The following is a 23,704-nucleotide window of genomic DNA, read 5'->3' on the forward strand; positions in this document are numbered from 1 at the left end:
TATGTATTTCTTTTCCACGGACAGTGGTGAGACTGGTGGAATAATTTAATGGTAATATGTAGATGAGTAGTGACATTTCTATTGTCCATTATGCCAGCCTTTTCCTAACAGTCAAGTCAGTGGATTGGACTGTTGTTGAGCATGGAAATATGGATTTTTATTGGTATTAGCCATTTAGTATCTGAGCATAACAAACAAATCACTTGGCTGGTAAAGGGACAGTGGAAAAGTACATAGGTCAATAAGCCTTTAACAGATCTTCCTTGCTTAAGTCTTCAGAAGTTTCTTGTCAAGCAGAAAAGGCATTTCTCTTCTGCAAAATGTGATGGATATAATAACAAATGGGGAGATGTGGGAAAAAATCACAGGGTACATTCCCTAGAACAGTGTTCGTTGAACATTTTTCTCTCAGGACCCCTTCCCACTTTTAAAAATGATGGAGGAACCCAAAAGAGCTTTTGTTTGTATGGGTTATATTTATTGATATTTACCATATTAAAACTTAAAATTGACACATTCGCTGCCACTACTGCTTGTCACAATTGTTTGATGGGATTTTAATATTGTATTATTTTTCAGCATAGGCTGGCAAATAATTTTGATTTTGTGGATCCTTGAGAGGGTCTTGGGGGACCCCCAGAGGTCCTAGGACCACACTTTAAGAAACACTGCCTAGAAGATCCCTGGTAGCAGATAAGGCGATAAGAGGAAATGCCTGCCACTGGCTAAAACCTGTCACCAGCCTCAACAGGCAATGCTGGACTAAGTGGCTAAGTGATCTGAGGTAGCGTAAGGCATTTTTCTGTGTTCCTGTTCTTTTTTTGGGGGTGGGGGGAAATAACCAGGCTTAGAGAAACTATGCCTAAAAGTATACTTTAGTCTGCAGGGGGTCAACCCTCGGAAATGAGGACAGGGTGAGGAAGATGCTGGCTTAATGTAGTCCAAGCTTCATTTCCTCTTTCTTGGTATATTTGTGCCCAAGACCAAAAGGAAGCAATTAGGAGGCTGTTTGCTTCCTTTCATTCTCTCAGACTGGGTTGGTTGAGGCCGCCTGCTTGCAGAGGGTTCCTTGCTGCTTATGTTCCCCGGCAGACTGAGGACAACAAACCTGAGCCTCTACCAGGTTCTGACATTCTTGTTTTCTAGTGTTTTCCTATATTGTCCTCATTTTGGTTCCCAGCACGTTTTCTTATTTACTTCTCATATTCCCCCCACCCCCTTCATGTCTGTGGAAAAGGCTGCTAGAGTTCCTTGCATGGGATTTATAAAATAAAGTGTTCCGCCCTTCAGGCTTATAATGTAAAAGTCATGACACCAAAAGAAAAAAGCTGGGGAGGGAAAACAAAACAAAACCAAGCCCCAGCCAACAGTTCTTAAAATCACACAGGAGTCTCAATTATGACCAGCTGGAATGGGAACAAGTCAGGAATAGGAGGAGCTGACTGGTCTCTCAGCAGAGCTGATGGGATGTCTTTGTTTACTATCTGTATCTCTGTACTTTTATGGTTCTTTACCCTTTAGTACAAAGTCTTTCACCTAAATTACCTGTAAGTATTAGTGTTGGTGTAATTTAGACAGGCCCTGAGCCTAAGAGAGTGTAGGCTGTCTAAAGTTATCCAGTCAGAAGAAGCAAGACCGGCAAAGGGACGGATAAGAGCCAAGTTTCCAGCCTCTTCATGATGTACAAGTTCATTATTCAGTAGATGTTTATCAGACAGTCACTGACTCACATTTACATTCAGTATCTAAAAGAAGTAAAATTGGGATCAGCAAGAGAGAAGGAAGAAAGCATTGTGAGCTGGCAGCTTGAAGCATCTAGGGCTACAGAAGTCTCCTTGCTGGAGACCTGCTTGGTAGGGATGCATGTTGCTTATCTTCACTTATATGCTGCTTGAAGATCTGCAAATAAGCCAGATACTTTCGAAAAACTAGGGAAAGTAGTGATTATGTAATAATACAGAGGGACCGCACTAAAAGAATCAAGAGTATCTGACTCCTTGGCTTCAGAAGTGCCTTTTCCCCATTACCCGATCCCCACTTTTGTGGACAGTGACACTATCTTTACTTTCCTTCCATGCTTCACTTCTTGGCTCTGGATCCCTAACATCTGGAGATACTTTCTGGCAGAGGAAACCTGCCTTTTTTGTCCCAGCTGTGGGTGCTGGGCATACATATGGTTAATGGCAGCTGTGCTCACAGCTGAGGGAGGAGGGCTGGCGGCGTGCAGTGTCTGCCCCTTTCTTTCCCTTTCTCTCTCTCTCTCTCTCTCTGTTTTTCAGAAAGCGTCTTTCTGCTTGGCGCCTGAGATCTGAAGACCAGAGGCAGAACTGCTGGGCTCTCCTCTCTGCCTTCTCACGGGGTGGAAGTATTTATGTGGAGGGGGATGCTGTAGAAGTTCAAAGGCAAACACAAGCAGTGGCTGTGGCAGCCTGTCATCCTGTCCCCAAGGTAGGTGCCAGAAAGTTGGGCAGTGCCAAGGGCAGGTGCTTAGGGCTGTGTGAAACCATGCATGCAAAGGAACAGGAGTTGACCTGAGCAGGAAGGATGAGTGTCCAAGTCTGCCTGGAGTCTTGCATGAGAGTTCTTCTAGAATGCACTGCAAAGTTTGGGCTGGTGGTGCTCTAAATGCTCCAGATGGTGGAAGTGTGTCTGCTTTCTATTACAGTAACAGATAGGTTGCTTTTGTCTCTCTCCATTCTACTGTATAACTTTGTTGGTCAGAGATCTCCACGTAAAATAGATGTACAGAATGAGACAAGGCTCACATTTCACAGCGGCCAAGCCTCATCCTCTATTTTTATACAAATTCTGCTTTTGAGGAATTGTCAACTGAGGACAACTGGGGCAGTCATGGATGCATCATTGCCCTGGCATGGGGAAGGGATACAATTGTCGTCCCACTGAGTTTGATGCCTGTCAGCAGCATATTAGCAACTAGTAGCTGTGAAATGAGGACAGAGTTCCTGAAACCTGGCTCCTTCACCCCAAATGTCCTCTCTGTGTTTGCCAGAGTATTAGAGTTTCTAATGCTGAGATTTTTCTTGCAGTCCATGATGACTTGATATTCCCAGGCATTACTGGCTGCTGTATCAGACCCTTGGGAGATGGCAAGTTGCCAGAGTGAACCGGAAAAAACAAACACGGTCTGGGAGCACATCTTTGTATGCACTTCTGGACTTCTCTCCGTGCAAGTCGACATTGGTCGGTCTTGTTCTGTGCTGCCCTGTCTCTTTCTCTCTCTCCCTCTCTGCATGTATACTGATCTTATTTTAATAGATAGGAGCTATTAAAATTGGCAGGCACACAGTATGTTTAACTTTTGGAGATGTCTTTCTCCAGGATCAATTAGATGTTCCATTTATTGTAGTACTGCTTGCATACTTTTTGGGGGAGATTTTGGGGGCGGAGTGAGGGACAGAGATGGTACATCCATTCAGATTTCTTGTTTGCACCATTCCATGGCTTTGGGACAAGTTGCTTTGGGAAAGAACCATGAAAGCAAAATAAAACCTCATTAAGTATGAAATGCGGTTCCTCCCTCGTATCCACAGCCATCTTACATCTGCCATGCAGAGAGGTTCCCACAGCACTTCTCATAATGCTGGAGTTCTGTCCAGAGGAAGGGAATTTTCTAACTGTGGAGAAGCTGCTAAGAAACAGCCCGCCCCCCCTGTGTGGGATGCTACTGTATATGGATGCTTGTTAGCCCTTATGGAGAAGTTTTTCTATTGCGCCGATTAATATATTGCTGCTCTCAGGGCATCAGATGCAGCCTCCCTGTTGAAACTAATAAGAACTAATTCCCTGGGAACCTCCTCCTTGCTTCTTTGAATTTCATGGCAAAATACAACAAGAAGTAATGGTGCTCAATAAATATGTGAAAACCTTATTCACATATCTGGGCTTTACATAAATAATGTGCTTTCCTCTGCAAATCCATTTCATGGCCAGGGTTTTCTTTATCATACAAGCATGTGCTTTAAGACTGGATACTTCTTACTTTTTTCTCCTGTTGGCACTTTGATTTCCTGGTTGCAGTTCATTTGCCCACCTGTATTTTTGCATAGTACATAGTGCCAGTGAGTAAGATTAGTCATACTATGAGGATGTGTATAAGAAAAATTGTTCTAAGCTATACAATGAGTAAAATGTGTGGTGTACCTTAAACATATTTGTAATATTTTACAGCATATAAATGGATATGTGTGTGCAAAGTACACCAAGTATGCATAGTAGCTGATCAGTACCTTTAAAATGCATGAGAGCCTATGTTCATGCTTTAGGATGAGTTAACTGATCTGGCTTCCATATAAGCAGCCAAAAAATATATGGTTTTGTATCAGGAGTAAGATTTCTTTATCCTCAAAGCCTCAATTTCTGGAAATCCTTAGAAGAAGACCAGTTTCAAAACAGCATTTATCTCTGACTCTGATCATCAGTGCGTTGTAGAGTTAATGGTATGTCCCTTAATCAATATGAGAGTATTTACTCATTTATATACAGTACTTGATGGGTGAAGTGTGCCTGTGCTTGCGTTTGTGTTGCCTAAATGTGGCCTGTGAAAGTGTGACTCCTACTTGCAGTGGACTACAGGTATGCTCCTTTGACAATGTGCCATCTCATTCTGTTCCATAAGAGTTATCGCTCTTTCCATGAAAATCTTCTGGATCCAGATCTTGAGGCAGCTGTGTGGTTCATCCCTTGTGGGTATTTCTTGGGTATTTCTTTTACTCACAGATTTTAGGAGGTGTGGCCAATTTTGCCTAGTACTACTTTGTCCTGGCTTATTATAGACCAAGGGTGAGCAAGCTTCCAGTCTCTGCACATTTGTACACTGCTATGTATTTTGCCATGAAAGACTAGATTGGACAAATCAGATAGATGAAAGGCATTTAAGAGGGAGTGAATCTCATCATTGCATTGAAATGTCCCACATGCAGTTTTTCTACCAGGTTTTTAGAGCAGAACAATGTGTGGGAGAAAAGGACCCATCTCAGTTTTCTCTGGACTCTTTTTTCTCATTTAGTAGGAAAGTTCTTTAGGATGCATGAGTTTGGAATGCCCAGCTCCCATTTTTCCACAGCTGCTTCAAAAAGTGTATCACCACCTTTTTGAAGCAGCTGGTAGACTTCTTCTTCCAAAATTGCATTCACCGTCAACCTGACCCAGCCTCCTCTCACCAACTTAGAAGATTTCACCAATTAGGAAGGATAGGGATCCAGACTTGAAGTGGCAGAGCTGATGTCACAGAGAACCCTGTCCACTTCCTCTAGACCAATATATTTAAACTCATTCCAGATAACCTCACAAGACATGGTCTCACCTTGAGAGAAGTTGCCCAGCCATCAGAGTGGTTTTGTCCAGCAGAAGTGTAGAAAATTCTTCACAGTTGTTTTGCAGATGTTCTTCCACCAGTCTTTCCCTAAAAGAGTCTGTGTTATTTTGAAATAGTTAAACAACAGTACAACAGCAGTCTCACCATACCCCTTGAGTGCAACATCACAAACAAAGCCTCACGTCTGGTAGTTCTAGTGCTTTTGATTGAATATTGCACTGGAAGGGAGGCTCTACTTCCTGTGCCTCTGCAGAGAATCAGCAGAAATGAATGATGAGCAAGCAGGTTAATTTCCTGCCTCTTGAGCATCTCCAGCAGTTTTATTGGCCTATTTTCTCCAACAGGACACAACGCCATGAAGGGACCATTGGCAGACAGTACTTTTTGGCTTATCTGCCTACTATTCCGGGCTTATGGAAATGAGAGAGAGGCAGAAGAGAGGCCTGGAATGCCCACACGACCACCACTCTGGGATCATACTTCCAGGTGAGCCATTACAATAAAACCAACATGCCATACATAACACACACAAATATACACACGCCTGTTCTCCTGAGTCGTGGAAGCTGATCTCAAGGGGCCATGGTTAGGCAGACTGCATATCTGGGCAGCTGTTCAGAACTGTGAAACTTTTAACTAGAACTGCTGACAGTTGAAGAAAACACTTCATGGTTGTACTTCAATGCCCAATTAACTTCATTAATGTGCATCTTCAGTGTGCAGTTTATGCACAATTAACTCACTCTGTCCCACTTTAAATTAAGCCAGAGGCTGCTGGGTGATAATGGCTCTGGAGGAGGTGGAAATGACTGCAGAAAAGGACCTTAATGGTTGAATCATAGGCATACAATTAAGGATCCTGTTTAATCAGAGTGAACATTCTCTAGTCATCTCTGTACTGAAAAGAGCCGTGTTTGTTTATGTTAGCATCCACACTAGTGAGCTCCTTCACTGTCTAGGCTCCATCCTGTCTTGATCTGGCATGATCATTCCTAGAAAACAATACAGAAATGTTGGGTATCTCTGTTTTCTTTGAGAAATGTCCAGCGAGGGAAAACAACCTCCTGCAGTATTTTTTTAGCTCCCTCTTCTCTTGCCCCAACAGAAAGGAATAGAAGTAATGCACACTAGATTTATTTAGGCATTGTAACCCTTCTTTCTGTGATCTCCTGTGGTCTACTGTATCCATTCTTACCTAATACCAGGCATCCAACCATAGTTTAAATGTTGGGCGACACCTCTACCAATAAGATGGTTACACATCATGCTGTAGCACTCATGAGATTGGGAATCCTGGGCCCTCAACCCTCTACAATATTTTTCATATTGGAACCCCTGTCCTCCCCTTCCCCTACCCTTCTGGGGCTGCAGTCATCTGCCATTTTAGGCATCAGGCAAGCCTCTACTTTGGGATAATGGGGCCCTATGCTAGATCACAAGGGAGGAAATACAGAGAAATGTCTTGCCAAAGTGCTCCCCCTCCAAGTCATGGTGGTAATTACAGGAACTGGGAGGAGGTCCTATCTAGTTCCTTGAAAAAAAACGTTTTGCTTAATCTCTTGGCAAGAGGATCCCCTGTTCCTGCACTGGGCCAAAAGTTGTTCCCCCGAAGGAGCATAAGCTAGCAACCATCTGCTAAAAGTTATGAGAAAAAAAAGATACGGCATCTATTCAACTGATGTAGCTGAAGGGCATGTCTTTTTCACCAACAGATGCACAATTATATGAAGTAAGCAGCACCAGCCTTCATGGTTGCAGAGTAAATTCAGATGTTATAGTTCCCTACGATCATCAGGTGCAGCTTTTGCTTCCACGGTGGCTAGCCATTTTTTTTACCCAAGGCTTTACATTTCCCTGAGTCTTTTTAGCCTGGCTAATTCAGTGAACTGTTTCCACCCCCACTTCCATAGAATGTCTCTTCTACTTCACTTTTAATGGATCTGGGCAGGAACTGAGGGCGATGCCTATCACAAATGTCTATTCTACCACAATGCATATCCCCATAAGACAATCTCCTGGGATGAGGAAGGAACCTAGCTGTGCTAATGGTCTGACTACTCTCCCTCTACCATTCCCAAATCTTCCCGGTCAGTTCTCCATCAGTTTTCACCAAATCTCTGCTTTGCAAACACATACACTGTGAGGGTAGTATAGATGTGAAGGTGTTGGACTATGGGGAGACCCAGGTTCAAGTCTGCTTTCAGCAGGAAAGCTCACTGGATGACTCTGGAGCAACTTATTCTTTTTCTACTTCACAGGGTTGTTGGGGAAATTGGAGAAAGGAGTCCTAGGCATGTTGCCACAAGGTCTTAAAAGAAAGGTGGAATATACATCTAACAAACACATTTTTCAGGTGTCCTCCTCAGCTAGCCTATACAATATAGATGTATTTAGAGCCTTTCTTCACTAGTTATTTACCATATCACCTGAAAGACTTTGCAGTCCCAATTTTACACATTGGTTCATGTCATTGGCCTTGTCCCCAGGCCATGATTTATAATGCCTCATCCTGGTTTTTACCCTACAGCAGAATGTATAGGATAGAGAAGAGAATTGGGAAAACTGATAATCATGCTAGCAGCTTTTTGTATTTCTATAGCAAGGGCTAAGTTTCCCTAAAGATCATTAGTGAAGGAAGATAGGTAAATGAACTTCTGTGGTGCAGTTGCTATACTTCACACATGAAATATATTGGGTGGAGGAGATATATTGATAGCTTTAATTTACAATCCTCCCTTGCTCTTCTTTTTTTCTTTTTCTGCTTTTTCAGTTTTTGTTGTCCTTAATAAATTGTGTAAGAAAAAAGATGTGTAAAATGATGGGAAGGTTGCAAGTTTTTTTGTCTTTTTTCATGCTTAAATAATTACCTATTCAGGTAGTAAATTATTGCTAAATGTATTTAAATTACAGCTACAACAAGGTCCATTGTGACAATATTTTCTTTGTTATCATTTTATCCCACCTTTATTTTGTACAACTCAAGACAGCAAACATAATGCTCCTGCCTCCTGTTTTCCCCACAATAACAATCCTGTTTGGTGGGTTGGGCTGAGAGAGAGAAATCAACTGGCTCAAAGTCACCAAGCCAGTTTCCATGCCTGAGGGAGGTCTCCCATCTCCTGGTTTCTACACCAGAACTTTAACCACTACACAAAACTGCCTCTTGTTTAATTAAAGAAATATGCAGCCTTGTTTCGGTTAGGCAAGCCTACAGCATCTTCTTGCATATCATTCTGGAAACGGCTGGAGAGTATGTCTACAGAATATCTGCATTTATTTCTCTCAGTCTTAACAAATTAAGTGGTTAGGGCTGGAATCATGGTAATTGCAATGGAAAAAGAATAGCATAACTGATTTTCAGTCTCACTGTACAGGTAGTCCTCACTTAACGACCATTTGTTTAATGACTGTCCGGAGTTAAACCAGCACTAAAAAATGACTTATGACTGTTCCTTGCACTTACAACTGTTTCAGCATCCCCATGGTCATGTGATTGCGATTTGGGTGCTTGGCAACTGTCGTGTATTTACAATGGTTGCAGCACCCCGTGGTCACAAGATCACCATTTTCAACCTTCCCAACCGGCTTCCAATAAGCAAAATCAATAGAGAACCACATGATTCACCATGTGGTTCGCTTAACAACCACAGCAAAAATGATCATAAAAATCAGGTCTGGATTTGCTTAATGACCGCATCACTTAGTGACCTAAATTCTGGTCCCAATTGTGGTTGTTCAGCAAGGACTACCTGTAAACTGGTCAAGTCAGTTGAAAACTGGCTTTTTCTTGAATTGGAGTAGTAAAAAATGGACCTAATACGGAGATAACCTATCCCAGTTCTCACATGACAGTTCAAAAGCTATAATCACATAATCCTGGATCAAAAACTAGCACTTTTTCATAAAAAAGCCAAGATTCTAAGATTATCTAGGTGTCAAAGTTTTGAACTATAAGTACCTTGATCATTTCAACAAGGACTGATTCCATGTATGTTCTACTGTTTAAATGGATGCAAACTAGAGTTTTGTCTCAGCAGCTCTTCAGTTCTACCAAAGGACAACTGGCACCACTTGGATTGGATTGTAGTCCACACAGATCTCTACTCCCTGGGCACTTTTTCCCATAACGTGGCATTTCTCTGCCATTCTGCTCTCTGGTGCTTAAGTTGGAGGCAGCAGCCCACTCGCAGATTTAATTATTATATCCTGGCTTCAGAGTCTGGGTTCAAGGTTGCAAGTTTGGAGATGGAAGAAAATAATTGTGCTAGGCCCTGGTTTCTTGGGATTGGTCTTGCTGGTTGTTTGCTAGGGGTGTGTGTGTATGGAATAAGCCGTTCAAGCAGGGCTCTCAGTAATTCCTGTCAGCCACTTTAACTTTTCATATTTTGTGAAACAGTGCCGTTGAGGAACAGGATGGGCTTGTAGAAATAAAACTGGAGGTCTGAGTCTCCTTCCCCAGTTCTGGCCCTTTGACCACTCTGCTTATGCTGTTTCTGCCTCCCAGAGCTGAATATGGATATCAGAGACACAGCAAGCAGCCAGGAAGATCGGAGTGTATTCGCTGCTGTGATCCTCCTGCAGTACATCCCATGTATTACCCCTTGCCTCAGATCAACATGACCATCCTGAAAGGTAAGGGGCACTGGGCCAGTTGTGCTGCTTTGGATTCAGAATGTGAGATTTAGGGAAAGGAATCAGGCATCCATTTATCCATGAGCAATGTGTATCACACACATGCATCTGTGGACAACATGAAAGCTATCATGGATATTAGAGCATCATTCATATGTATCCATGATCAGTTGGACTGGAGATGTCCTACTTGCTCTCCTAAGATTCCTGAGCTGGGTCTTTTTTTGACATCCTAGAAAAGCATTTATTGCTACTACTGTTGGTCATTCCAAGGCTTAAAATTGGCAGTGTCCTCTGACCGACCTCTCTCCAAAGGCCAAGGCTACTTCCACAGAATTGCTTTGCTGTACTCCCCTCCCTGAGCCAGCAGGGAATCATGCTGTGCTAAATCTTGCTGCCCCTACGGCATGCCCTTATGATGCTGCTGTCCATAAAGCTTTAATGGGCAACACCCTAAGGATTGTGACTGGCTGTTTTCTTGGCTGATATTCCAGCCCTGTCCAACATAATCCATCATTTGAAAAACCTCCCCTGATGGGCACGCATAGCACTCTGATCATGCACTGCATTTCCCCCTACTTCTTTCCTCTGATGTTATTGACTGATTTTTAAAAATTACTTGAAACTACAGGTTGACCCATTTACTGTTTGACATATCAACCACTAGATGGCAGCAAAGAGAGTTTTTTGTCTCTTGGTTGCCATGCAGTGGTCATCCAGACTTGTACAGTGAAGATGCAGTTGTTGGATAAGTACTCTTGAAGAGCTGGAGTTTGAGAAAGGGGATTAGCTGTGGGGATTGGTGTGAAAGCTATAAATTACTCTAAGAAAATTATGTGAGGAAAGAAGTCAGAAGCAAGTGCTCCTCTGGGAGCAGCAGACACTGAAAGGGAATTCCCTACCATCCAGGCTACAGAAATACAAGAGATGAGTCCTTTCAATAATATTTTGAATGATATGCCTTAAACCAGGGATTAGTCCTCATTAAGGTTTCACACTCTAGGTCAACCAGTCCACCAGTGGACCAACCCATTAAAAAAAGTGGTTGTAGAAGCTGGCGTTCTGGTGTCCCATATGGCCAAAAGAGGATTGAGGGGTAGGGGAAGTCATCATGTACAAGAAGAGAGCAGAACCAACTGGAGCCTCCAGTTTGCCAATGCAGAATACACAGTTCAGGCTGCCTCCCCCCTGTGCATCAACGTTCCCTTTATTGCCCGCGCACAGCATCTGGAGACAGAATAAAAGAAAAATCAACAGAGCAAAGCACCTACAAGCCTATTAGAACTGCTTCCTGTGGACATTGAGACACAGGAGGGGGCATGTGGACATGCCCTCGGGAAGTGGTTAGTGGGCTGACCTCACCCTGGAGTAAGGCAGTTGTGTAGATTTGCCCTAAGGCTGTGTGGTGAGCTAATCTGGTTGGGGCTCCTTAGGGAACATCATTTACATTTCCTACAATGTCCCCAGCATAACATTGCTCTGGAGCATTGTGAGAAGTTAAAACACTGGCTCAGAAACATGAGATCATAAATATAGCTGTACTGGATCTAACCAAAGGCATATTGAGCTGGGACTTTGTTCCTATGCAATAATTTTGGTTTATGCACAAACAAGATTTTCCCACTTCTGTTCTCCAGCAGTTGGTTTTATAGGATTTAGAAGCTGCTCTGATCAGGGAGGTAATATAGCTATCATGACTAGTAGGCATAGATAGCCGCATCCCCTGTTAATTTGCTGAACCCTCTTTAAGAATATTTAACTCAGCAGCAGCATTATGGCCTGAGGTAATGAACACAGCTGTCTGATCAACTTTGGAACAGAGGAGAAAAGAGGGCGTAAAATGCCTCATGTTAAAATCAGGGCTATATTCTATAAATCTTTCACATCAGGGGGTAAGATAGCCATGGTTTCTCCAACCAATTTCATCCTGGTTCTCAGAATCTTGGCCTCCCTGTACTCTTAGATTATTACATCAGTTCTGCCTGTGGAAGCAGATGGGGAGGGAGCATGATGCACAGCCAGAGGGTGAATAAGCTAATGATATTGCAGCTGCCTCATCTCTTAATTCGTGAGGGGATTTAAAAGTGCACAAATTTCAGAGAGCTCTAGGATATTCCCTAGCATTTCTAAATTCCATCATTTCATAAGGGACAGAAGCACAGCTTATTACTTGGCATCGGTAGTTGGGGTCATGCTTTGAAATCCCTGCCCATCTGACCCAAATCATTTAGCTGCCAGTTTGGAGCAGAAATGGGGTAGGTTTCCAGAAGCCATGGAGAACTTGCTTTTGGTGTCCTGTCCTTCCCAAGCTTTAGCCACAATGTGGAGAGGCTGCCTTTGGACAAGCCTTTGGGTTCTGCCAAGTCCAGAGAGCCAGATTAGGGAGAAGTTGTGTGGGTTGAGTAAATGTCCTGGCTCCAAGGAACTGTTGTGACAATTTTATCCAAGGTCCTTCCTTACAGAGGCCAAGGGAAACCATCAGTTAGTCTTGAGACAAACCCAGGACGCCAGAGGTTGCGTTAGGACATGGCCTAATTTAGAGGGTGGAGAGGTTGTGTCATCAGAAAAGGCCCCAAGACTGCTGAATCCTGGGACTCCAAAGGAAAAATGAATCCCAGAAACCAAAGTCGGTTTGGGCATCAGAAGCCTTTGTGCACACTCTCTCACACCCCCACCGCCCTTTCATTCACCCCCCATCCCCCACACAGTTTCTCTTCTATCAGAAAACCAGTGACTCACACTTGTATTTCCTCTACTTTTTTTTCAATTTATATCCTGCTACTCCTCCACTGTCTTAAGGCAGCATCCATAGCAGGCCTCCACTATTTTATTTTTATAACAAGCCTGTGAGGTAGGCTAAGCAAGGGTGAAAGCTAGCTACTTAATTTAATGACTGGGTTAAGCCAGGGTTTAGAGCTATACACGTGTCCACATAAACCTGTACTGCCCACCTCCCGGTAATGCAACTAAGCTTGATAAAATCCTTAAACTGAACTAATGGAAGGTTTTTCCAGCCTGACTCTGTCATTCCCTCTCACAGAGATGCACACATAGTTTATAACATTCATATATGCATAACACAATTCCACCCTCTTGCCAGCTGCAATTACCCTTCCCTGCTGACTGCAAATACATATGGGAAAAGTGTTCAGTTGAAACCAAATATAAGTGCTTCCAGCAGGGCTGGGGAGCAGTGCAGAGAGGCAAACCAAATCATAGGGGGAGACTCTGCAGGCTGCATCAGGCCTAAGAGCTAGAGGTTCTCCACCTGAGTTACTCTATGAGTATTCGTTTTTGTTTCTTAATCTGTTCAATCGTGTCCGATTCTTGGAGACTTCCTGGACAAGTCCTTGCAGTTTTCTTGGCAAGGTTTTTCAGAAGTGGTTTGCCATTGCCTGGTTCCTAGGGCTGAGAGGGAGGGACTGGCCCAAGGTCACCCAGCTGGCTTTGTGCCTCAGGCAGGACTAGAACTCACGGTTTCCCTGTGATAACCTGATGCCTGATTCCCTGATGCCTTAACCACTATACCAAACTGGCTCTACTCTATGAGTACACTGTATGTTTATTGTAGATTTCTCCCTTTTCTTCCAAGCCATGTCTTTTGATTATCCTAGATTCAAAACTGAAAACTTTTACCTTATTTGATCATTTATCTTCAGATTGCATGTTCAGATTACATGACTATGTTATACATTTTATATAACAAATAAAGGAGAAACTGCTGCTCTTAATCTTAAAACTGATTTTGCATAAAATGCAGTGGCAACTCTATTTAAAATAGAAAAAAATAGTAATCAGTTTGATAGCATTGTGTAGCAGGCATACTTTCATCCATGCAGGAAAAAGTATTTTACCGCATATCTGTCTGAAATCTAGGCTAGGAAGGGCATCACGTGTAGTGGTTTTTCCCCTGCCACAAGAATGGAGATACTATATAGTTTTATTAAATGGTAAGCCAGCAAGGGATAGCAGTGGACTAACTGGCGCCATTTCTGTCCAGGGTTTTATGCCATGAGTGGGATGCCTAGATTCTTTTATTTATTTCCCTGTTGTATTAAAATGTATAAATAGACTTTTAGCCAAGAAATCAGCCATTTTTGATCACAGTAATAGAAATAAGATGTAAACAGCAGAGAAGAAGTCTTGTGAAGTGCCAAGGAAAAAAAAAAGAGGATTCAGATCAATATTTGTGGCCCAAAGCATTTTGGACACTTTCCACATTAAGGGCATTTTCTGCTGTCTGGTTTGAAGCCAGAAAGTCATTGCACTTTATGAGATCTGTTCTCTTAAGTTGATGATCCCATAAACCCTTGTGGTTGTCTCTCTTCAATTGCTCCTAAAAAATGCCTTCACCAGCTGCTATCCCCAGATGGATTGGACATTAGTTCCCATAGTCCTCAGCCAGCCACAGTAAAATTCAATTTGAGGTGAGGGCAGCCAGCTGGAAGAAACTGACCTGTTATGACATCTTTATTTCTCAGGTGAGAAAGGGGACCGTGGTGATCGTGGCCTCCAAGGGAAGTTGGGAAAGGCCGGTTCAGCAGGCAAGAAGGGTGAGATGGGCTTCAAGGGGCAAAAGGGCAACATGGGATCACCAGGAGAGCGATACAAGACCAACTACGCTGCCTTTTCAGTGGGTCGGCGGAAACCCCTGCATAGCAATGATTACTACCAGATACTCGTCTTTGACACTGAATTTGTGAACCTCTATGGCCACTTCAATATGTTTATGGGCAAGTTCTACTGCTACGTCCCTGGCATATATTTCTTCAGTCTCAATGTGCACACCTGGAATCAGAAGGAGACCTACCTTCACATCATGCACAACACAAATGAAGCAGCCATCTTGTATGCACAGGCTAGTGACCGAAGCATCATGCAGAGCCAGAGCCTAATGATGGAGCTGCAGGACCAAGATGAAATCTGGGTACGGCTCTTCAAGGGTGAACGTGACAATGCCGTTTTCAGTGATGAATATGACACTTACGTTACCTTCAGTGGATATCTAGTTAAGCCCAGCTCAGAGCCTTGAGGCTGCTAGCAGATGGACAGTTTGTTACTAGCAGCTTTAGCTTGTCCCATTTTCTACTGATTGCTAGCACTACTTGCTGCCAGGAGGCACTCTCTTGCACTGGAAGTACCCAGAGAACTTCAATCTTGAGGTACTTCAAACTAGGATCTTTCTTTTGATAAATACAACTTTTCTTCTATATCAGCCATACCTGGTCCTCTCCTAATGTGATGGACTAGAACTTCCAAGATGCCAGTATTGTACAGCTACAATTCCCAATCTGGTTATGATTGAGACTTTTGGAAGATGTAATCCAACACATCTGGAGGATCCCAAATTGGAGATTCTTGACTTCTGGGCATTTATGCCACCTTGAATTTTATTGATCAAACTCTCATGTCTTCCCAGATTATAACAATGTTTGTCCTGGTAGGCCTGCCATAACCTGGAAGCCTCTGTACTAGGATACACATCCGTTATCTCTCTGATTTCTGGTCTTTCCATTCCCCAGCATTGAACTTCACGTGTCCTGACAGAATCCCCTCCCTCACAGCTATGAAATTGCACTACCTCTGATTCATGCCCATACTGACCTTAACCTCCAGCATCCATTTGTACTCATTTCCAAACCTTCTCCAGAGTGCTTGACAGCTTGGCTCAGCTGTGCTCCCTGGCGGATAGTGCTAGATTTCACTACTGTACTGCTTGTGTTTCTTTACCCCCATTTCAACAGTCAGATGATTCCTTTCTATGCATATGATTTAAACGCCCTTTTCTGCCATTGACCTCTGACCTTCAGGCTGTCTCGTTCATTTAACCTTTGAAGTCTTTGAGTTCTCTCCAATGCATCTAAGCCTTCTTCTGTCCCCAAGGACCGACTCTTCTCCTTCCCGGATATTTACTACCATTGCTTATTGGCTCTATGCCCTAGTTGGACATTCTGTTAATGCCACCTAATAATAAAAGCTTATTATTATTCAGTATAACATCAGTTGATAAAATCACACCTTTTCCTTCATTTGGAGATATGGCCTTGTTAACTGCTCATTTCATTCAGAAGCTCCTGTTTATCCACTTCTGATGGGAATGCATTAAAAAGCATAACACTAAGGTACTGCTTCCACAAAGCACTACTTCCCTCCTTGTTGCCTCCCTAATTTTGTGGCAGTAAGTTCTTTTTGCCATGACAGAAGTAGTGAAAGCCCAGCATTGCGTTGAATAGAGGCTTCTTGGTATCAAAACCCTTTTCGCTGGACAGGGATGTCTTGTAGCATTTGCCATCTCTCTCAGATAAGAAAACCTTGCCAAATCTCTAGTACAGGGACCTAAAGAAAAGAATTCTGGTCTTAGGCTTGTGGATTCCACTAATATCTTTAGGCTGGAGGAGCTGAATAAATATAAATATCTTCATCCTGAGGTATTCCATTGGAATCAAATGCCCTGTGAGATTTGGGCTGGTGTCTTCCACCACAAGGATTCCTACTAACTCCAGAAGCTGTATGGAGCTTCGGATTCTTGCTCTGACTTAGAGGTTCCTCCAATCATCTTTGTGCAAAAATATTATTTACAAAGTAAATAGCTGGCACGGAATCGTGGCCCTGAGGGAGTAGGGGAGCTTAATCCCCTCCCCCAGTGATTTCATGATCTGAATCAAGACCCAAGTAGGTATTCTTTGTATGGAAGAACAGCTTCCATTGTTTGCAGACAGGGAAAGGGGATGCTTTCTATGCAATAGGAAGCAGCTACACCTTGCAGGCATCCTAACTCTGACCCGCTTGACAAGATCTGCTAATCAGAGCTTGGGTTTGGGGGATGGGGATAGTGCTTGTCCAGCATACTGCCTCTGCATTAAACAGAAGCAATTAGGGATCACTAACTGGGCTTTTGGCAAATCTGTTATTCTGCCTCTGTGGGAACTGAGAGATAGTTGGCTCAGTCCACAGAGATCTCTGGCTGTGGATACAATCTAGGCTGCTTTGTCAGTGATGTGGTTGATGATGTGGTCAACAGCTGGGATCTGTCCAATTCCTCTTGGTTATTTTAGGCTGTTGCAAGCTTGTTCCCTCTCCTACAGTTGTTGGGCACTGCCCACCATGGTCATTTTGACTTGGGTTGCAGGAAAGATTGAATTCCTGGCTTCTGCAGAGATACCTGACTGTTTAATACCTTTTTAAAGTGCTTGTTGGGTCTTACACAGGCTTTTGCTATATATGGATTTAGCACTCTTAAGGGAGTATGTTAGTCCCCTGCTGCACAGAAGGTCAATTTAATTACAAGTTTTCTGCTGCTGCTGGGTCATTGCAGACCCTGTGTGTGGTGTGGAGAGGCAGGAATCTCATGCAGTTTCTCACTTTCCAGCTAATAATCATGACAATCGTGATGACAATAATAATGGTGGCATTGAATCTTTCCCCAGTTTTGGGACTGGTGAGGGGTGGGGAGTAGAAGCAAATTCCTGTTTTTCCTTTTGTTTGGGAGTCCTGGCATAGGACCAAGGTGGTCATGGATGGATTAGATCTGCTTTTCAACGTGCTGGCTCATAATGTACCACCCAAAGTCCCTCCTTTTTTGGGGAGATGGGTGGTGAGTTGGATGGATGGATGGATGGATGGATGGATGGATGGATGAAAGAGAGAGAGAGAGAGAGAGAGAGAGAGAGAGAGAGAGAGAGATTGGCTGCTCATATGACTGGGAAGGCAGTAAGAACCCGACATTCTTAAGTCCATATCCCAAGGATTGGGGCAGGTGAGCTAGGACCATAGTGACTGTGAATGATTCAGAGTTGCTGAGGAGAGGGAAGTGTTACTAGGGGGTGGCTGGGTACTCACATTCTCATAGGTCACTCTTTTCCCTCCTCCTTTGCCCACTCTAATTTGCAGATAATACAGTACAGACCCCTTTCCAGGTGGAAGCCCCTTTATACAAGGTGTATACATGCATGAGCCAGAATGCTTCTCTTTTCCTGTGGAACTTTTATGTCTTAACTGTGCTTCAACTTCCCTGTTTTTCTTGTGCAGTTCTCACACACACAATCTTTTCAGCCAGCTTGCTCTGCTTCCCGTCTTCTGATGCTTGCAGTTTTTTCTCAGGCAGTGCCACAGTTTCCACAGATGCTCCTACCCCGAAGTATTATCCACTCTTCTTCCTTCTTCTCCATTATTTTGCAGCGTAGTCATTCCCCCATCTGCAGGCCCAAGTCATCTCTCCTAGTGTGACCTTACAGTGACCTGTCTTCAGAAGGAGTCCAACTTGCAGGGCTTTTCTGCTGGCTCTAGGACTGGGAGAGCATAGTATGACCTGAGATACAAAAAACTGTGTTGTAAAATAACCCAGGCTCAGCTTTCCTTATGCCTTCATCCAGTCTCCATTCAAGTACCCCGCTCAGATCAGCTCTTTTCAGTGCCCATCTTGGAGGATGGTTTTAGAAACTGGGAGTGGGAAGACCTGGGGAACCATGAGGGATACTAGTGAGTGTAATGGCAGAAGTGCAATGGCTGAGATGATGTAGGACAACGAAAGGTTGAAGTGACTTGTTTGAGTCCCACCGGAGGAAAACATTCTGGGTGGCTAACTTTCAGGGCTAGAGACCATGTTCCAGCTTGCTGAGTCCTAAGTTCACCATTGTTGTTGAAATAGCTCACTTCTTCTAATGGACATCAAGTTCTCTATCAGGAAAAGACAGTTTTGCTGACAGTTCAGTGAAGGGCTTGAGTCATTCTTAATTTAAGCCAGAGATCACCAGTGCTGGACCTAATTATGTTTCAGCTTCTCAAAGGAGAGAAGTCAGCTTTACAACACATATAAACATAAAGACTACAATGGACACAGATTATATGAACACTAAACCTACTGTCTTTGTTGCTACTTTTTATGGCTGCTCTCCTGTTTCCTTGTTCTATAAAGGGTATATGAAAATCTCCCAAATCTCCAGGTGAGTGCAGGTTCCACAGCCTTCAGGAAACACATTATATTGTTTCAAGCATTGCTTGCTAGCAGTTGGCAGCCAGCAGCTTCAGAAAATGTCTGAAGTCTGCTTATGCAGGTTCTTTTGCCTACATAGTTGGGTTGGGAATGGGAAAAACAAATGAGTTTTATGAGTTATGATCGCTCATGGCTGCCATGTTGAAAAATCACAGTAAATCATAGATTCCATATGTTTCTACTTGCATACCATACCATGACCATGCATACAAAGCTTTTGTAGATTTCTATTAGCTGCCAGGATGCAGGAAATGTCATGAAAGAAAAAGTGCATCAGACATCAGCTATCTAATCAGCTCTCATTAAAGCAACTCCTTAGCAGGTCATTATAGCCTCTTTCATGTAGGCAAACATTTTGCTTGCTCTCCTAAACTCTCCACTGGGATGGCCTGGTGAGTGTTTGCCTGTTTACCAAATGGCTGCTATTGTGGTCATGATCAGTCACCCAGCACATTTTTAGTAGAAGACAAACTGTTGAAGTTCTCTCACTACTCACTTCAGCTTCCCATCTTTCTCTTATCCCAGCTTTCTTTTATCATTTTTTCCCAGACTGATACATACTTCTACTTTTAACTTTTATTTCCCAAGAATGCACATGGGGCTTATGTGGACTCAGTGGTGTTCCTGTAATAAAAATGATGGTAGAGGCTGGTATTCAGCATCTCAGCTGCCCCTCTCCCCCTTTTTCCTTTAAGATCTAAAAATAAATTAAAATCAGGTGGGGCAGGGAATCTCTCAGGCTTCTTCAGTCTTTCATGGTACATTTTACAGTCTGCAAATCAGAAAATGAATGCTTTCTTTTGCTTGCCCTAAACCCCTGCTGCCCTCCAGATGTGTTGGACTAAAGATCCTCAGTCCCATTCAGGAATGATGGAAGTTGAAGTCCAATGTGTATGAAGGGCACTAGATTTGGGAAGGCTGTTGTAAAAATACCGCACATTTCCAAAACCAAGCAGCTAATTATTTTCAAGTATATGTTTAAAGCTAGTTATTAGTAAAGCACAAGACACTGGCGGATTAGTAAGGGCTCGAACTGGAAGCGACTGCAAAGGATGTTGTTTTCCTTGAAGGTCTGTATAAGCATTGGTTCAAAGCAAGGTCTTGGGATATACATGGAGCTCTGATATTTGTTTCCCCATAATATTTGAATGTGTTTCATGTCCTTTTAATGCTCCTCTTTCAACTTACTCCACCCAGTAATGAAGGTTCTGCTAGAACTGATTGGAAAAACAAATAAGCTTCCCTCTGGGAGCATTGTTTGCATTTCAAGAGATCTGGCCAACTCAGAGCTAGACTGCCTTTTGGAAAACAAACTGCTAAATCTGGGGCAAAAAATAGGAGTTTTCCAATAGGGGAGCCAAACAGGACCATCTACCTGAACACTTCAAATCCCATAGTCAATCCCCTATAAGAAACTTTGGGAAGGGACAGAGGCACAGATGGCAGGTTCAGTGTTTGCAAGTGTGTGTACATATATTCTTATGTATTATCTTCATACTCTAAAGATATATGTAAAAACTTAGTTCTATATTGGATTTCCATATTTCAGCCTACATCATGTCCAGAAGTGGTTGTGACATACATACAAATATGATAATTCTGCAGTGCTCAAACATGCATTGTTATGATACACCTTTCAGAGGGACATTGTGGGAAGACATGATGTTGACTAATCTGAGAAAAAAATGCAATAGAAGAGAAGTGGGAATTTGTAAGTTAATTGGAACACCAGGCAAGAAATAAGCAGCATATATATTTATGTGGTATTAGCTACTTTGTATATTTTGCTTTGCCAACAACAGGAGGATCAAGCTAATTTCCTAGGCTAATTGTATAAGATTTGATGTAATAACTAAGACTTTTAGTTTCAAAAAAACCTGGAGGCCTGAAAATGAAATAAAGTAATAAAAAAATCATGTGCAAATGATAGACAGATAAGGAACAGACAAGGTGAAATTATTTGTTTCTTTTTAACTGTCCAGTTTAAAAACAAATTCTTGCTCAGGCAAATAAATTAATAGGATCGAACACAAAGACAAGTTATATGGCAAAGCATAATGGAAAAAATGATGCAGCCCATAATGAGAAATAATTCTCCTCCATGTTCCATAAAACTTCTTAAGCCACTTTACAAACAACTACATCACAATTAAAATTCCAAATGTATTGCATAATGCACAACAGAAAGGCTTTAGCTTTAGTTACCTTTATCCTTTCGTAGGACTAAAGGTGTAAAAAAAGAGCTAGGACACTATAGTTTAGAAATGCATTTAAAAACTTTAAATATAAAAGGCAACCAGTGTTGTATTACTGTACTTTCTTGTATTATGAACTCTGCTTTATAAAAATATTTGTTTCTTTAAACCAAGTGTATGCCTCTTTCTCGAAGCAAATTGTTATCAGCAAATCGTTTTTGAATAGTGCAACTCTTAAAGTACATAATTGTCATTTGAAACGGTGAGCTGCATTTCCTGTTTGCTTGTGCTGATCTGGGTATGTGCAGGTCAATACCCAGCAGGCCTACTCTTTGACATGTTTCAATACAGTATGTAGGATAGTTTTAAGAGGAAATAAAAAGTCTTGTCTTATGGCAACTGTACATGTTAGGTTCTTTTGTGGGCTGGGAAGGCAAGCAATGAATTCGCTTGAAGCACTTTTACAGGGGCTACTAGCTACCTGATGCCTCTTCCACATGACTGCCAGCTTCATCCCTCTCCTAGTCATGGTTATTTTTGTGCCCTTATGCAGTGCCCAGCATCTGTCTCCACCAGCATCTGACTCTACAGCATCTGCTGTGCTGGCTTTTTGCATTGAGGGAAGATTTTTTTTTTAAGGGGCATTGTTGGAGTGGCAAAACAGATCCTCCATTTACTGTAGTGAGAAAGGATGGGAAGGGGAGAAGTGAAGGCAAAATGGCATCTTGGCTTCTGTAGATGGTTATTCTCAAAGATGGGAAGTGCGAAAAGCAGTTCCCACCAGTGGAAAGTCTCCGTGTCCCCAGCTCCAAAGAGGCATTGTGAAACACTCATTACCGTGTTCCTCTGGAAAAGAAGATAAGCCTAAGTAGTTGTGCATGCACGTATCTCAGGGGTATTAATAAAGCTCTCTGGACCCCAAGGCAGTGTGGGCCCCCAGTGGGGAGAGAGTTTGCACACCAAGCCTACTGAGGCCATTGAGGGCAGGTAGAGAAAGGAAGGGGAAGGAGCGGTGCTGGCACCTCTCTTTCTTCCCTTCTCCCACGTTATTCCTACGTCCTTGGCCTGGGGCAAGGGGGAACCTATGCCTCTGGATGCCAAGGCAGCCACCTCCCATTTCTTTGTGCTTGTACACCCCTCACAGGTACGCAGAGGCAACCTGGGAAAGTTCTCAAAGCAGCTGAGTTGGGCCTTCTGGAGCAGTCAGCTGTCTCCAAGCTTTGGGGAGGGTTGCTCCACTTGTACCAATGTAGTCTGTGAAGCCCCTTTTCAAAACTTTGCACAGCCCTAATAGATTCTTTTTGACGACTGAAGTGGCCTGGCTGATTCTTTTTACTCCTGTCAAACTTTGCAATGTTGAGAACACAATAAGGATACAGTGAGCCAGTTGGTTCTCTCCTTCCATCTAACAGGAGTGTGTTAAAACGTCATTCGGTCAGTGCCCCATGCAAACTACTGCCAATCCTGAAGTAATACAAAAAAAGAGTGAAGTTAATTACTAGCCCAGTCCCACCATGGTTGCCAACAAATCTGTAATGGTTGGAACTGCCTGTCAGCCTTATGAGGTACACCAGACAAGAATCGTGACCAGATGAGCTAATTCTATTTTATTGTAATGCTATATTAACAGAATCTTGCAAGTCTGAAAGTACACCTCCCCACCCTTTTCTCCATAGCCGAAGAAACTAGGGAGGGTCTCTTCTGATCCTCTTGGCCGCCCACATTTCTGCTTTGGGCTCAGCTGCCTTTTATCTGACCATTCCCTTGGCTGCGTCTCTTTGCCCTGTCTCCCAAAGTCACTCCTACATACCATTACACTGCCTGACCACCAAGCCATCATTTTTCCTTGATTAAAATCCCACAGAGAGCAATGAAGGTAGCATCAGGTCATCATTTGGCAACAAGTGCTTTTTCTGATGCTTCTAACCTTGGTCGAAGGCTGTGGTAAAGGCCAAAGTGAGGAGGGGAGAAGGTAGTGGCTGTGGCCCTGCAACTGAAAAGAGTCCTAGAGGAAGCAGATTATTTGGACCCTTGGCAGACAGGTGCTGCACATGGGACTGTCCCTGGAAAGCATTTGGAAGCTACAATTAGACCAAAATGCAGCAGTCTGGGCATGATGGGTTATCTGAGGGACTGCCTTCTCCCAGAACCATCTGCCTGTCTGACCAGATCAAACAGGGTCAACTCCCTCCAGGTCTTGCCCCTATGGGATTGTTATCTGATGGGGCATTGGAAGTGGGCATTTTCTGTAGTCCCCTCCCCTCCTATTCCTATAAAACTCTCTCCCAGCAGAGATTCTATCAGCTTCACCCCTCTTGGGCTTCAGGAAAATGCTAAAGACTTGTTCCTTCTTGCACAGGAGGAGGGTGTTTTACTACTGAAATTGGGGTTCACAGGTGCATTCTGGGTTTTATCTTTAATGAGTTGGTTATTTTTATATGTCCTTAGGGTTTCTGGATAGTAGTTTATGTTGACACTGTTAGCCACCCAAAGCCTCCAGGAATGGGTGTCATACAAGCAAAGTAAGTAAGAAAAGGGTAGGAAAAGAAA

The 23,704-nt window shown here is 43.1% G+C and overlaps 1 protein-coding gene across 2 annotated transcripts; it reads left to right on the top strand.

Moving 5' to 3' along the window:
* Positions 1-1,983: 1,983 nt before the first annotated feature.
* On the top strand, positions 1,984-21,223 carry C1QTNF1 (C1q and TNF related 1). Of its 2 annotated transcripts, XM_063293346.1 has the most exons (5): positions 1,984-2,448; positions 5,680-5,821; positions 9,840-9,967; positions 14,449-14,894; positions 20,509-21,223. In XM_063293346.1, exons 2-5 carry the CDS (start codon positions 5,691-5,693, stop codon positions 20,551-20,553), a joined length of 750 nt encoding a protein of 249 aa, XP_063149416.1. In that variant the 5' UTR covers positions 1,984-2,448; positions 5,680-5,690; the 3' UTR covers positions 20,554-21,223. The 2 variants fall into 2 exon arrangements, with proteins under 2 accessions (XP_063149416.1, XP_063149415.1); XM_063293345.1 differs by lacking the exon at positions 20,509-21,223 and having other exon boundaries at positions 14,449-16,328.
* The last annotated feature ends 2,481 nt before the right edge of the window (positions 21,224-23,704 follow it).

Source organism: Candoia aspera, chromosome 2 (genome assembly GCF_035149785.1).
Source record: "Candoia aspera isolate rCanAsp1 chromosome 2, rCanAsp1.hap2, whole genome shotgun sequence".
Classification (NCBI taxonomy): Eukaryota; Metazoa; Chordata; class Lepidosauria; order Squamata; family Boidae; genus Candoia; species Candoia aspera.